We start from the raw sequence: 12,791 nt of genomic DNA, 5'->3' as shown, positions 1-12,791 counted from the left end.
ATCCATTTTTGTTAAGTACTCATATAAGAGTGGAAAAGGCTGAATTGTATATTATTATCATATTGTTTGAGGAGACAAACAGGGAGAGAAAATTATTCTATATTTACAAGGTCTTCTAAAAGTTTTGAAATTTCCCTGATCGGATGAAGGTTTTATGTCTCCACAGCTACAGATGAAATATAGTTTCATGATGATAAGTAGTTTTGCTGATTTCATGATGACAAATCAGATAAATAAAAGTTATTAGATGAAGACAGGTTAATGGTTAAAGGATAATTCCCACGCATATGCAGGTACCTGATACAGACGAACCTCAAAACATTTTTGGACCTAATTTAGGTGGCAAATTACAAAGGACATTTTGAATTGTCATGAAGTGGAGGGACTGGATGTAATAAAACAACTAAAACATTGTATTTTAGTGAGGCGGAGGGTAGTGATGGTGTTTCCTGTGAGGCAGGGTAGCGACAGGAATGGATGAAGACAAGCAAGCATGAATATGTACATGTGTGAATATGTGTGTGTATGTTGAGATGTATGTGTATGTATATGGGTGTTTACGTATATATATATATATATATATATATATATATATATATATATATATATATATATATATATATATATATATATATACATATATACATTTTTATCGAGGATGTAAGGCATGTGTACTTGTAGGAAGAGAGGAAAGTGATTGGTTCTCAGTGAATGTAGGTTTGCGGCAGGGGTGTGTGATGTCTCCATGGTTGTTTAATTTGTTTATGGATGGGGTTGTTAGGGAGGTGAATGCAAGAGTTTTGGAAAGAGGGGCAAGTATGAAGTCTGTTGTAGATGAGAGAGCTTGGGAAGTGAGTCAGTTGTTGTTCGCTGATGATACAGCGCTGGTGGCTGATTCATGTGAGAAACTGCAGAAGCTGGTGACTGAGTTTGGTAAAGTGTGTGAAAGAAGAAAGTTAAGAGTAAATGTGAACAAGAGCAAGGTTATTAGGTACAGTAGGGTTGAGGGTCAAGTCAATTGGGAGGTAAGTTTGAATGGAGAAAAACTGGAGGAAGTAAAGTGTTTTAGATATCTGGGAGTGGATCTGGTAGTGGATGGAACCATGGAAGCGGAAGTGAATCATAGGGTGGGGGAGGGGGCGAAAATCCTGGGAGCCTTGAAGAATGTGTGGAAGTCGAGAACATTATCTCGGAAAGCAAAAATGGGTATGTTTGAAGGAATAGTGGTTCCGACAATGTTGTATGGTTGCGAGGCGTGGGCTATGGATAGAGTTGTGCGCAGGAGGATGGATGTGCTGGAAATGAGATGTTTGAGGACAGTGTGTGGTGTGAGGTGGTTTGATCGAGTAAGTAATATAAGGGTAAGAGAGATGTGTGGAAATAAAAAGAGCGTGGTTGAGAGAGCAGAAGAGGGTGTTTTGAAATGGTTTGGGCACATGGAAAGAATGAGTGAGGAAAGATTAACCAAGAGGATATATGTGTCGGAGGTGGAGGGAACGAGGAGAAGTGGGAGACCAAATTGGAAGTGGAAAGATGGAGTGAAAAAGATTTTGTGTGATCGGGGCCTGAACATGCAGGAGGGTGAAAGGCGGGCAAGGAATAGAGTGAATTGGATCGATGTGGTATACCGGGGTTGACGTGCTGTCAGTGGATTGAATCAGGGCATGTGAAGCGTCTGGGGTAAACCATCTCTCTTAGTTTCAATAGGGTTGAGGGACAAGTTAATTGGGAGGTAAGTTTGAATGGAGAAAAACTAGAGGTGAAGTGTTTTAGATATCTAGGAGTGGATTAAGCAGTGGATGGAACCATGGAAGCAGAAGTGAGTCATACGGTGGGAGAGGGGGCAAAGGTTCTGGGAGCGTTGAAGAATGTGTGGAAGGCGAGAACATTATCTTGGAGAGCAAAAATGGGTATGTTTGAAGAATAGGGGTTCCAACAATGTTATATGGTTGCAAGGCATGGGCTGTAGATAGGGTTGTGGGGAGGAAGGTGGATGTTTTGGAAATCAAATGTTTGAGGACAATATATGGTGTGAGGTGGTTTGATTGAGCAAGTAATGAAAGGGAAAAAGAGATTGTGGTAATAAAAAGAGTGTGGTTGAGAGAGCAGAAGAGGGTGTTTTGAAATGGTTTGGTCTCATGGAGAGAATGAGTGAGGAAAGATTGACAAAGAGGATATATGTGGAGGGAACGAGAAGTGGGAGACCAAATTGGAGGTGGAAGGATGGAGTGAAAAAGATTTTGAGCAATCAGGGCCTGAACATACAGGAGGGTGAGAGGCATGCAACGAATAGAGTGAATTGGAATGATATGGTATACCGGGGTCAATGTACTGTAAATGAATTGAACCAGGGCATGTGAAGCATGTGGGATAAACCATGGAAAGTTTTTTGGGGCCTGGATGTGGAAAGGGAGCTGTGGTTTCAGTGCATTACACATGACAGGAAGAGACTGAGTGTGAACGAATGTGGCCTTTGTTGTCTTTTCCTAGCGCTGCCACGTGCGTGTGCGGGGGTAGGGGGATGCCATTTCATGTGTGGCAGGGTGGGAACAGGAATGGATGAAGGCAGCACGTGTGGATGTGTACATGTGTATACAAATATATGTCTGTATATGTATACGTTGAAATTTATAGGTGCGTATAAGTGCATGTGTGGGTGTTTATGTATATACCTGTGTATGTGGGTGGGTTAGGCCATTCTTTCGTCTGTTTCCTTGCACTATCTTGCTAATGTGGGAAACAGCATCTAAGTATAATAGAAGAAAAGAATTATATGTATATGGGGTGTCACAGTGCTTGAATTGGGAAGAATGTGCAGATATACTGATGTGTGAAGATTGAGGTAAATGAGCTGCTGTGTAAATGCTGTAATGTCAGGAAGAGTTTATATGATGTAAATAGTGTTAATTATATGATCTTGCAGAACACCATAAAATGGCTCAAGCATACTCTTCATTTTCCTTAAGGATATCACTTTTGTAAATTGATGTATATACATTCATTCGTCTCTTCAGATTTCTTGTTACAGTATTATGTTTGATTGATTTTTCACCAGGTTGTGGCACAGATTTATAAATTATGCGACAACCCAACGTTCCATGGACGAGGTCAAGCAGGGCACTTACAGTTCGTACGAGACATTGAGGTCATGAATGATCACCGTGACACATCGCTTAACTGCATCCGCTGGCTTCCTTATCCTGGTCAAGGGCTAATTTATGGTAACAACAAGGGGCAGCTGAATATTTTACGCTGACTGTTGCATATCCATGTTAGACTTATTTTTAGTACTAACAGGTTGCAGCTGAATATTTGTGCTGACAGACCATGGTCTAAGTCCATGTTAGACACCACTCTTAGAAAATGGTGTTGAACAGAAACCAAAAATACTAATAAAAGACAGAGACTGCACAATTAAGTATGGGGAAGACATTAATTACGTGCCATAAGTGACTAGGGACCATCTTTCCTGTGAGGGCAAGGGGACATCCCTTCTGTACTGGAGACAGGACTATCTCAGTTTTGTAGAGAGAGGGACCATCTCTTCTGTGACATATATAAGATTAGTTTGGCTGTTGCTGGTGCAGCACAACTGAGGATAATCCCTAACATTCCTCCGGCCACACTGTTGTTGATATGGGATTTACAGGCTGATTTTCAAAAACGGATGTTAGGGGTTGAAATTTAATGGTATCGCCGAAAATGAAAATGACTACTTTAACTTAAGCTTGTAAATCACCTCATGATATGTATGGTCTATAATGTTATAGTCTCAAAATTGTGTTATACACAGCATATTTTTGTTAGAAATAAAGAGAATGGCAGCCACATACATTACAGAAAATGTTGTCAGTGATGTATTCAGAATGCTTTGCTACCAGTAAAGCAGTTCAGTATGTTGTCCGATATTTATTGTCAACATTTTAGAATATCAAAAGCATTGATATATTTGCAAAGGCCATCAGGTATCTTGTAATTGTTATCACTAATACATGAGAACTTTTAAAGCTAATCAAAGGTACATGTTTTTCTGACTTTAAATGTTTTTAGATTGTTAGTGAAGTAAAACAAAGTTTGAGCTTTACTTAGAATAATTGAGAAGTTTGCAGAATATTGAAAATATTGATATATTTGCAAAGATCATCAGGTATCTTATAATTGTTATCACTGATATACAAGAACTTTTAAAGCGAATTAAAGGTATATGGTTTTTCTGACTTTAAAATGTTTTTGAATTGTTAGTGAAGTAAAGCAAAGTTTGACTTTACACATAATGATTGACAAGTCTGCAGGTCTGCTTGTTGGTAGCATTGCATGTTGAGTATGTTTTTATCAGTCCAAGGTCTTCTAAATACACAGCCCCAGGAAACTTAACACCAGAGGCAAAATGTTTAGGCTAAATGCATGAGGTATTGATTGATCCTTCCAGTTTTGTTTATGGTGATGATCACAAGATTAGAACATGTGTTGGATGAGAAACAGGGATAGTTTACATAGGATATTTTAACATGAAATTATTCTCTGTAGATTGTATCATGCTATGCCTTTAAGAGTAAATATTTGCCAGCCTGTACATTAGTTTTCTTATTATGTTTTTCCAGTTATTGTTAGTGTTATCAACTGTCCTCCTGTATAGATGAATGAAATAAGCATGATTGTAAACAAAATCAATCTAATGTTTGATAGTTGGATTGACTTTCGGTAATCTTTCTTATTTATCCATAGCTAAAGTATCACTTTCCGTATTCACTGCAGGGAATGTCATTTAGATTAGATTTTACGGTCAGTGTTTATTTTGCATGTCTGTCTTTGCTTTTCTTACTCTGCCTTGAAATGACTTTTGTATCCTTTTTCAGGTATCTTAGACTTCATTCACATGCTTTGTTCTAAAGCACCCATTCCTTTCATATACTTGTACCATCTTCGGTGTCCATTAGTTTTCCAGCTACTTAGTTTAGCTTGGTCCATTCTTTTTCTCAGTAGATTAAATGTGACTAAGACATGGCATGAATTTGCATCTTTCAAAATGGGACATCTGTTACCACAACCACTGGATCACATATCCTTGTTATTGGAAATCATTTTGATTTTGTGATTTTCATTTATTTATGTTGTATAGTTACAGCCTGTTGTCATAATGAGCTATTATGCACACCAGGCTATCCAACTACACCTAGACTTGCAGCTGAACCTTTTAGGTACTGTGGTATATAATTGAATTTAAGATGCTGTCTGCTTCTTTGGCCATTCTCAGTTTGAGCTTGTGGTTGGATGAGGGTAATAGGATGTTACATATCATGTTATGAGAAGGGATGGTCATGCTTGCACATAACAGATCCCAAAGTAATGACCCTCCTTACCCGGGAGCCTACCACCTTATGGAAGTGGGACATGTTTTAAAAGAATTTAACCAGTTTATCGCTCAGTTTTGTTTGAGTGGAAAGAACCTGGAGGAAGTGGAATGTAGTAGATACCTGGGAGTGAACATGGCAGGGGATGGAACCATGGGAGATGAAGTGAGCCAAAGGGTTGGTAAGAAGGGGCTAAGGTCTTTGGTGTATAAAGGAGTATGTGGAAAGAGAGGTAATTGTCTGAGGGCAAACATGGGTTTGTTTGGTAATATAGTAGTCTCAACAGAGTTGTATGGATGCAAGGTGTGGGCCCTACATATAAAAAAGTCCGGAATAGGATGGATATGTTGGAAATAAAATGTTTTTGGACATGTTGCATGGAGGGTTGAGCAATGAAAAATTATAAATTAAGAGAGGTGTCATGGGAAGAAGAGTATGTATGAGAGAGTTGAAGAAGGTATGCTGAAATGGTTTGGACATATAAATATGATGAGTTAGGATAGGCTGAGTAAAAGATATTTATGTGAGAAGCAGAGGGAACATGGAGAAAGGGGATACTGAGGAGGAGGTAGAAGAATGGAGTGAGAGATGTTTTGAGTGATCACTGCCTAAACATGCACAAGGATATGAGTGTGTAAGTTATAGATTGCATTAGATTGATATGCTATACTGTGGATGATATTTTGTCAGTGGTCTGACCCAGGGCATATGAAGCAGTCACTGACACTACAGCAAGGGGTGTGGGGCTTTGCTGTGGATAGGGGTTCTGGTTTTCAGTGCATTGTACATGATGTCCAGAGAGTGGATGTGATCCAGTAAGGTCATTTTTATCTTGATGTTGCCTAACTGTGAGGGAAACAGGGGACAAGTATTAAAAAAAAAGAATTTCAAATAAAAAACAGAAAGGTTTCTAAGACTTAGAAGTGGATATTGAGCTCTGATTTAGGTGCATTACGTATGATGGCTGGAGAGATGTGAACAAATGAGGCTATTCTTCATCTGTTCTCAGTGCTGCCTCACTGATGAAGGAGACAATGAACCAATAGAGAAAAATCTTTAAGTATATAAGTATAACGTTACAAAGTGTATTGTATCATCCACCCTTTGGCTCCAGACTTCAGGAACTGTATGGATAAGCCTCAAGCTGTATACAATAGCCACTATACATAACTGTGTAGACCATTTGTCTTAGTAAAATTAGAATTTTATTATCATATAGTCTCATGAATTCTGCCAATCTTTTCAGGAGTATCCTTAGGGCAGGATAATGGCAGCTCTTATATAGAATTAGATATGTCATACTTACACTTAGGAATCCTCTCCAAACATTCAGTCATTGAATATTTGTAATTATTAGTGTAATAAGTTTATATATTCCATATTTCTGTGAAAAATGTAAGATGTAAAAGATAATTAAGCAGATTATTTTTTTAGGGCATATACATGTGTATGTGGGTGGGTTGGGCCATTCCTCATCTGTTTCCTTGCACACACTACCTCGCTGATGCGGGAGATGGTGATTAAGTATGATATAAATATGATTACATTCTGCATTTGCAAAGTATGTTTATGTACTCTGATAATCTGTACTAAACAAAAGGAATCCTCAAGAAATGCAAAAGGAGTTGCTTTTATCAGTTTTAAGAGTATAATGAATGTCAAAGTCATTCATTACTCAGCAGTCCTTCCTCATTACAGTAGGGTATCCTTTGCAGTAACTCATCTGAACCTTGTGATTTTGGCACATTTTTACAGGTTTCTTTCTTGAATAATCTATCTATTTATCAATCTTCAACTCTATTTCCAGTACCTGGGGTAGATCACTGCATACAGCCTTTCAGCTTGCACATATCCTTAACTTTTGACCATTGCACTAATTAATTGATTAATCATTTTTCACTCAAGATGATTCATCAGTTGAAAAGAACATCTCTACCATTGCCTACACTTGCATACAAATTTCCTTCACAGTACACGGGCATTAATCTTATCCTAGGTGTTCTAAAATATTTCCAGTCTTAAGAACTTCACTGTACACTTCACTTTTAACAGTGAACCTCCTCATACCTTCATTCATAGCTTAGTTTCCCAACCCCTCATCTGCCATATGTTGTATGTGATTAATTCATTTGAACAAGGTATCCTCAGTGCATCTTTTAGATTATTTCTTCATACCCCATATCTCTCACATTTTCTTTCTTCTGTTTTTATAATACTGGTATCTTCATTCCATCTTTATGGGATAGATCTACTGTCTACAGTTTCTTGACTCCTCTATATCTTCAATGTATGTCCAGTGGCTGAAATGATACCTATAGAACAGTGAGAGGGCAGCAGTATCATGACCACAGATGGCTGAGGATAGGTGATGCCTAGAGAATTGATAAGACAGAAACATTTTTATCCTGCATTAGCAAATAGGAAAATGAAGAAAGAACCACCCCATGTATATAAGCAGTATTCTATACTTGAGTGAATGAAAGCTTTGTAGATATGAATTAGTTAATCACAAGAAAAATTATCTTGGCAACTATACAACACCTTTATCATCTGGGAAGAACAGTTTATGATGTTGATCATGTAGGTTTTCCAGGAGAGAATGGTGGATAATGGTTACACTCAACAGGTTTATGTTATTGTAGGGTTGAATTGTGTGTTTTGAAATTGAACTGGAAGGCTCAAGTGGCTTTTACAAAAACGTTCTGTTAGTCGAAATAGTATTTTGATATTGGTGAATTTAAGTGGGCAGCTGCTTCCCCAATCCAAGATCCAACACGTCTCAATTAGAAGAGATGTTTTCAGTGCGAGAAAGATTAGTATTAGAGAAGATGGGAGGAAAAGTAAGTTGAAGTGTGTTAGTTGGATTCATCAAGATAAGAGTGAATAGGATATGAAGTTGAGATTATTTATGGAGAGGGGAGAGTAAGCAAGAAAACCTCCCATAGAGGGACACCACTTTTAATGGGATAAGAGATTGTAAGTCATACCAACAACTAGGATAAAAGGGGTAAGTCACACAAACAACTACTGCAAGAGAGAAGAGAGCAAAACAGAAAAGGCAAAGGAAGTAAGTCTAGAAAACTGAGACTTATGCCAAACCTTCTCGAATACTTTTGATATTTTGAAGGCCACAAAAAAGATTCATAAAAATCCCTGAGAGAAGAGGAGTAGAGTCGAGTCACATGGGAGAGATCCACGTTAGTGCTTACACTGCACAAGCTGAGATGATCAGAAAGGAATGGGAATCTGTGTGTCTGCAAAAGTGAGTTTAGAATTTAAAAAACTGGAAGTAGTAGAAGTGAGAACAACAGGGTGATGGTTCAAAGGGTTATAATGTGTCCCCTTTCTTATGGATGGGTTGCACCAAGGCATGCTTCCAAGAAGAACAATTTTAGGTTTTTAGAAATGAAATAGACAGGCAAGGAGGCATACTCTTTAGGGCTTGAAGAGGTATACTGTCTGGGATATATGCCTTGTCCTCTTTAAGCTGAGAAAGTACTTGGAGGAAGACTTGTTTTCTCCTACAATAGATTGTTATTTTAATGAAACTTCATTCATCTTTTGTAGTCATCCTCAGTTACCTTCCACTCATGAATTTTCTAGAAGGTTCCTCTTTCCACAATATGTCATAACACTTGTACAAACATATGTGGAAGCTTTTATTAATGCAGTTTACAGGTGCCTCCACTGTGCCTCAACCACTCTACTGTATACTATGTCCCTGCCACTCTGTACTTTATACTTTGTCCCTGACATTGTAGAGCTTCTCAGCATTTTTTATCCTTACTCTGTTATTCACATTCCTTGTTATAGACCTTAGAATGCTAAGGTACACAATATTATCACTTGGTCTGATGGTGTTACCAAACTTTGCCTGCATGGTGTTGTACTATGATTGGAAAGTCCCCTTTGGCAAGGATGCATCTTTGTCAGTGATGAAAGGACTACAATCACCTCAGAGAATTTCTCATTCCAATAAAGTTCATCATTTCCCTGTTACTGATTGCAGTGCATCCTTGAAGCTGTTGGAACCCTTTGAGAGGGGCCATCGGGCTATATAGTAATATAATTGACAATGATAGCGGTGACAAAATTTGGCAAAACCTTACTTATTTCCATCTTCAGTTTTAATCCAGTTGCATTTCCAATTATATTTATATCTATTTAAAGACATATCATACAATTTTCTACCGTGTCCTCATCTATACCATGTATAATGCATGTTTGCCATTCGCTATTTAATAGTGTAATACCAGGCACAGATAAATAAGTCTCATTTGCTCACATCTGATGTCTAGCTTTCATATATAATGCCCCATAGACCATTCAATGGTTTTCCTTGACTGTTTCATATAACCTGGTTCAGCCACTGACAGCACCTTACTTCCCATATAAAACATATATGTATTTACAATTCTGGGAGCCTTGAAGAATGTGTGGAAGTCGAGAACATTATCTATTAGAGCAAAAATGGGTATGTTTGAAGGAATAGTGGTTCCAACAATGTTGTATGGTTGCGAGGCGTGGGCTATTGATAGAGTTGTGTGCAGGAGGGTGGATGTGCTGGAAATGAAATGTTTGAGGACAATATGTGGTGTGAGGTGGTTTGATCGAGTAAGTAATGATAGGGTAAGAGAGATGTGTGGTGATAAAAAGAATGTGGTTGAGAGAGCAGAAGAGGGTGTTTTGAAATGGTTTGGTCACATGGAGAGAATGAGTGAGGAAAGATTGACAAAGAGGATATATATATGTGTCAGAGGTGGAGGGAACGAGGAGAAGTGGGAGACCAAATTGGAGGTGGAAAGATGGAGTGAAAAAGATTTTGAGTGACCGGGGCCTGAACATGCAGGAGGGTGAAAGGCGTGCAAGGAATAGAGTGAATTGGAACGTGCTGTCAATGGATTGAACCAGGGCATGTGAAGCGTCTGGAGTAAACCATGGAAAGTTCTGTGGGGCCTGGATGTGGAAAGGGAGCTGTGGTTTTGGTGCATTATTACATGAAAGCTAGAGACTGAGTGTGAACGAATGGGGCCTTTGTTGTCTTCCTAGCGCTACCTCACACACATGAGGGGGGAGGGGCTTGTTATTTCATGTGGGGCGGGGTGGCGATGGGAATGAATAAAGGCAGACAGTATGAATTATGTACATGTGTATATATGTATATGTCTGTGTGTGTATATATATGTATACGTTGAGATGTATAGGTATGTATATTTGCGTGTGTGGACATGTATGTACATATATGTGTATGTGGGTGGGTTGGGCCATTCTTTCGTCTGTTTCCTTGCGCTACCTCGCTAACGCAGGAGACAGCGACAAAGCAAAATAAATAAAATAAATAAAACTCTTAACCTCTGATGCATATATTTTATCAGTCTTTTTGAGTGAACATTATCATTGTAACATGAAAACCCATTCTTAGTCATTGCACCTTTTTCTCACTCTCTCTTTCTCTCATATGTCTATATATGTCATCAGGCAATGATTCATTGTGGCCAGGTTGTGGACCCTATAGGATACATCCATTATGCATACCTATGGTGCATGTAATTTCCCACTTTACCTTTTCTTATGCTTCTTTCCTACCAAATTCACTACACATACACTCACAGTATCAATAGACTTATACATCTCGTTTGCTTCATAAGATTTCATTTTTCAAGAAATAGCTTGAACGTAGGTAGACAGCTTCAGTGTAGTTTTGTGTGTTAGGTTTTCATGTGGGTTTTCATGCTTTGTATAGGAAAGTAAGTTTTTCCTATTTATCTTAAATGTGAGTTTTTAGTGTTTGTGTTAACTCAGAATGGTTGAAATTAATTCTTACTTAGAATTTAGTGTCACACTGCTGTGTATTATGTTGCTTATAGAATTTAGTGTCACACTGCTGTGTATTATGTGGCTTACAGGATAGATGCTTTTCTTTTCAATCAAAGATAGTAATTTTTTTTAATAAATCTTTATTTTTTGAGCAGAGAAGGGGGCCAAGTGAGGATTTTCCCTCTTTGGCTCAGTCCTCTGTTCTTAATGCTGCTTCACTAACACGGGAAATGGCGAATATATATGAAAAAAAAATGTTTCGAGGTGGTTAAATTTGCACCTCTAATCTTTGAATGTGGGAAATGGCATTTACAGTGCATAGAAAATAGATTTATTAGATTTCACCAATTTACTTTTTTGTAGTAAATGGTTCTGTAGTGGTAGTCTTACTGAAATTCAAAGAAAGCCTAATTTATTGGTGCCAGTATATAGATTATTGTATACCAATGTTTGAACATATTTTACACTGAGGAAATTGAAACTATAATAATACTTCAAAAGTGAAAAAGATTTCTTGTATCAAGGACTGCAAAAAAAAAAAAAAAATACTTGTATTGCTCAGTGAATTGTGCAAAACTCTTCAACGCCGATTTTTTTTTCCCATACATATTTGCCATTTTCCATGTCAGCAAGGTAGTGCCAGGAACAGACAAATAAATAACTTTATTCACTCACATCCACTCTCTAGCTGTCATAATATAATGCACTGCAACCAGGCCCAGTTTTTATTTCCATTTAGCCCTCCAGCTACACTTTCCTCACATATGTAATCTTTGCTTTTAATCTTTATTGTACACCCTTCCTTTACAGCTTTTTATTCTTTTTTTTTTTACAACAAACAAAAATCATAGAATTTAAGCTTGTGTTGGTGGACTGCAGCAAACACCTCAAAAAATGGACGTCATACTTTCGTGATAAGTGTTTACTGTTTCAGTAACTGGCAGTCAAGAGCCTACCAGTTTACAGCTGAGTGATTATAAATGCACCACCCATGTATGTAACACCACTGGAAAAAGTAATCATGTAATGCTTAAGTTTAATTATGCAGTGAATAAGGAAATTAAAAGAGCAGAGATAAGACAAGATTTCAAGTGGAGATGTGATCATGTAACCTACACAGAACTTAACAATTTCTATGATAACAAAGATCTGGAACTGGTTTTCAGTAAACAGGAACATGAGTATTTTGTTGGAAGGTTCTATGAAATTTACAATGAAGTAAGAATATACATATTTCTGCCTTAAATATAGAAGAAAAGTTAAGAAAGAGGGAGGAATTGTTCAATAAAAGATGATAAAAAGCAAAGGATCTTAGAGAAGTGTAATGAAGATATAGGTGGTACTTCACTCAGCCAGCATTTGTAAGGTATAAGAGAGCAAGGGACAAATACAGCAGGATAAAAAATGATAAACAAAAACTCTGAAAAGATTATAGAAAAGTTAGGAGAGAAACCAAAATTTTTCCAAAAATTCATCAGGAACAAATTGTCAGTTAAAGAGCAGGAATTCAGAGGGAAGAGTTGTAAAGAATGATTAAGGATGTGTGAGGAACTATATGAAAAGATAAAATGTGTTCACATTTGAAAATACTATAGCCCCAAGACCAGCGAGATGAATTGGGGA

The 12,791-nt window shown here is 37.7% G+C and overlaps 1 protein-coding gene across 1 annotated transcript in view; it reads left to right on the top strand.

Annotated features, from left to right (window-relative positions):
• LOC139751937 (uncharacterized) overlaps window positions 1-4,571 on the top strand; it is an 82,802-nt gene extending 78,231 nt beyond the window's left edge. The window contains exon 28 of the mRNA XM_071667640.1: window positions 3,056-4,571. Coding sequence (XP_071523741.1) covers window positions 3,056-3,256 — 201 coding nt within the window. The 3' untranslated portion in view covers window positions 3,257-4,571. The remainder of the gene's footprint in view (window positions 1-3,055) is intronic.
• The last annotated feature ends 8,220 nt before the right edge of the window (window positions 4,572-12,791 follow it).

Source organism: Panulirus ornatus, chromosome 12 (genome assembly GCF_036320965.1).
Source record: "Panulirus ornatus isolate Po-2019 chromosome 12, ASM3632096v1, whole genome shotgun sequence".
Lineage (NCBI taxonomy): Eukaryota > Metazoa > Arthropoda > Malacostraca > Decapoda > Palinuridae > Panulirus > Panulirus ornatus.
Note: the sequence above shows the minus strand (reverse complement) of the source record. Positions and strands in the feature narration are given on the sequence as shown.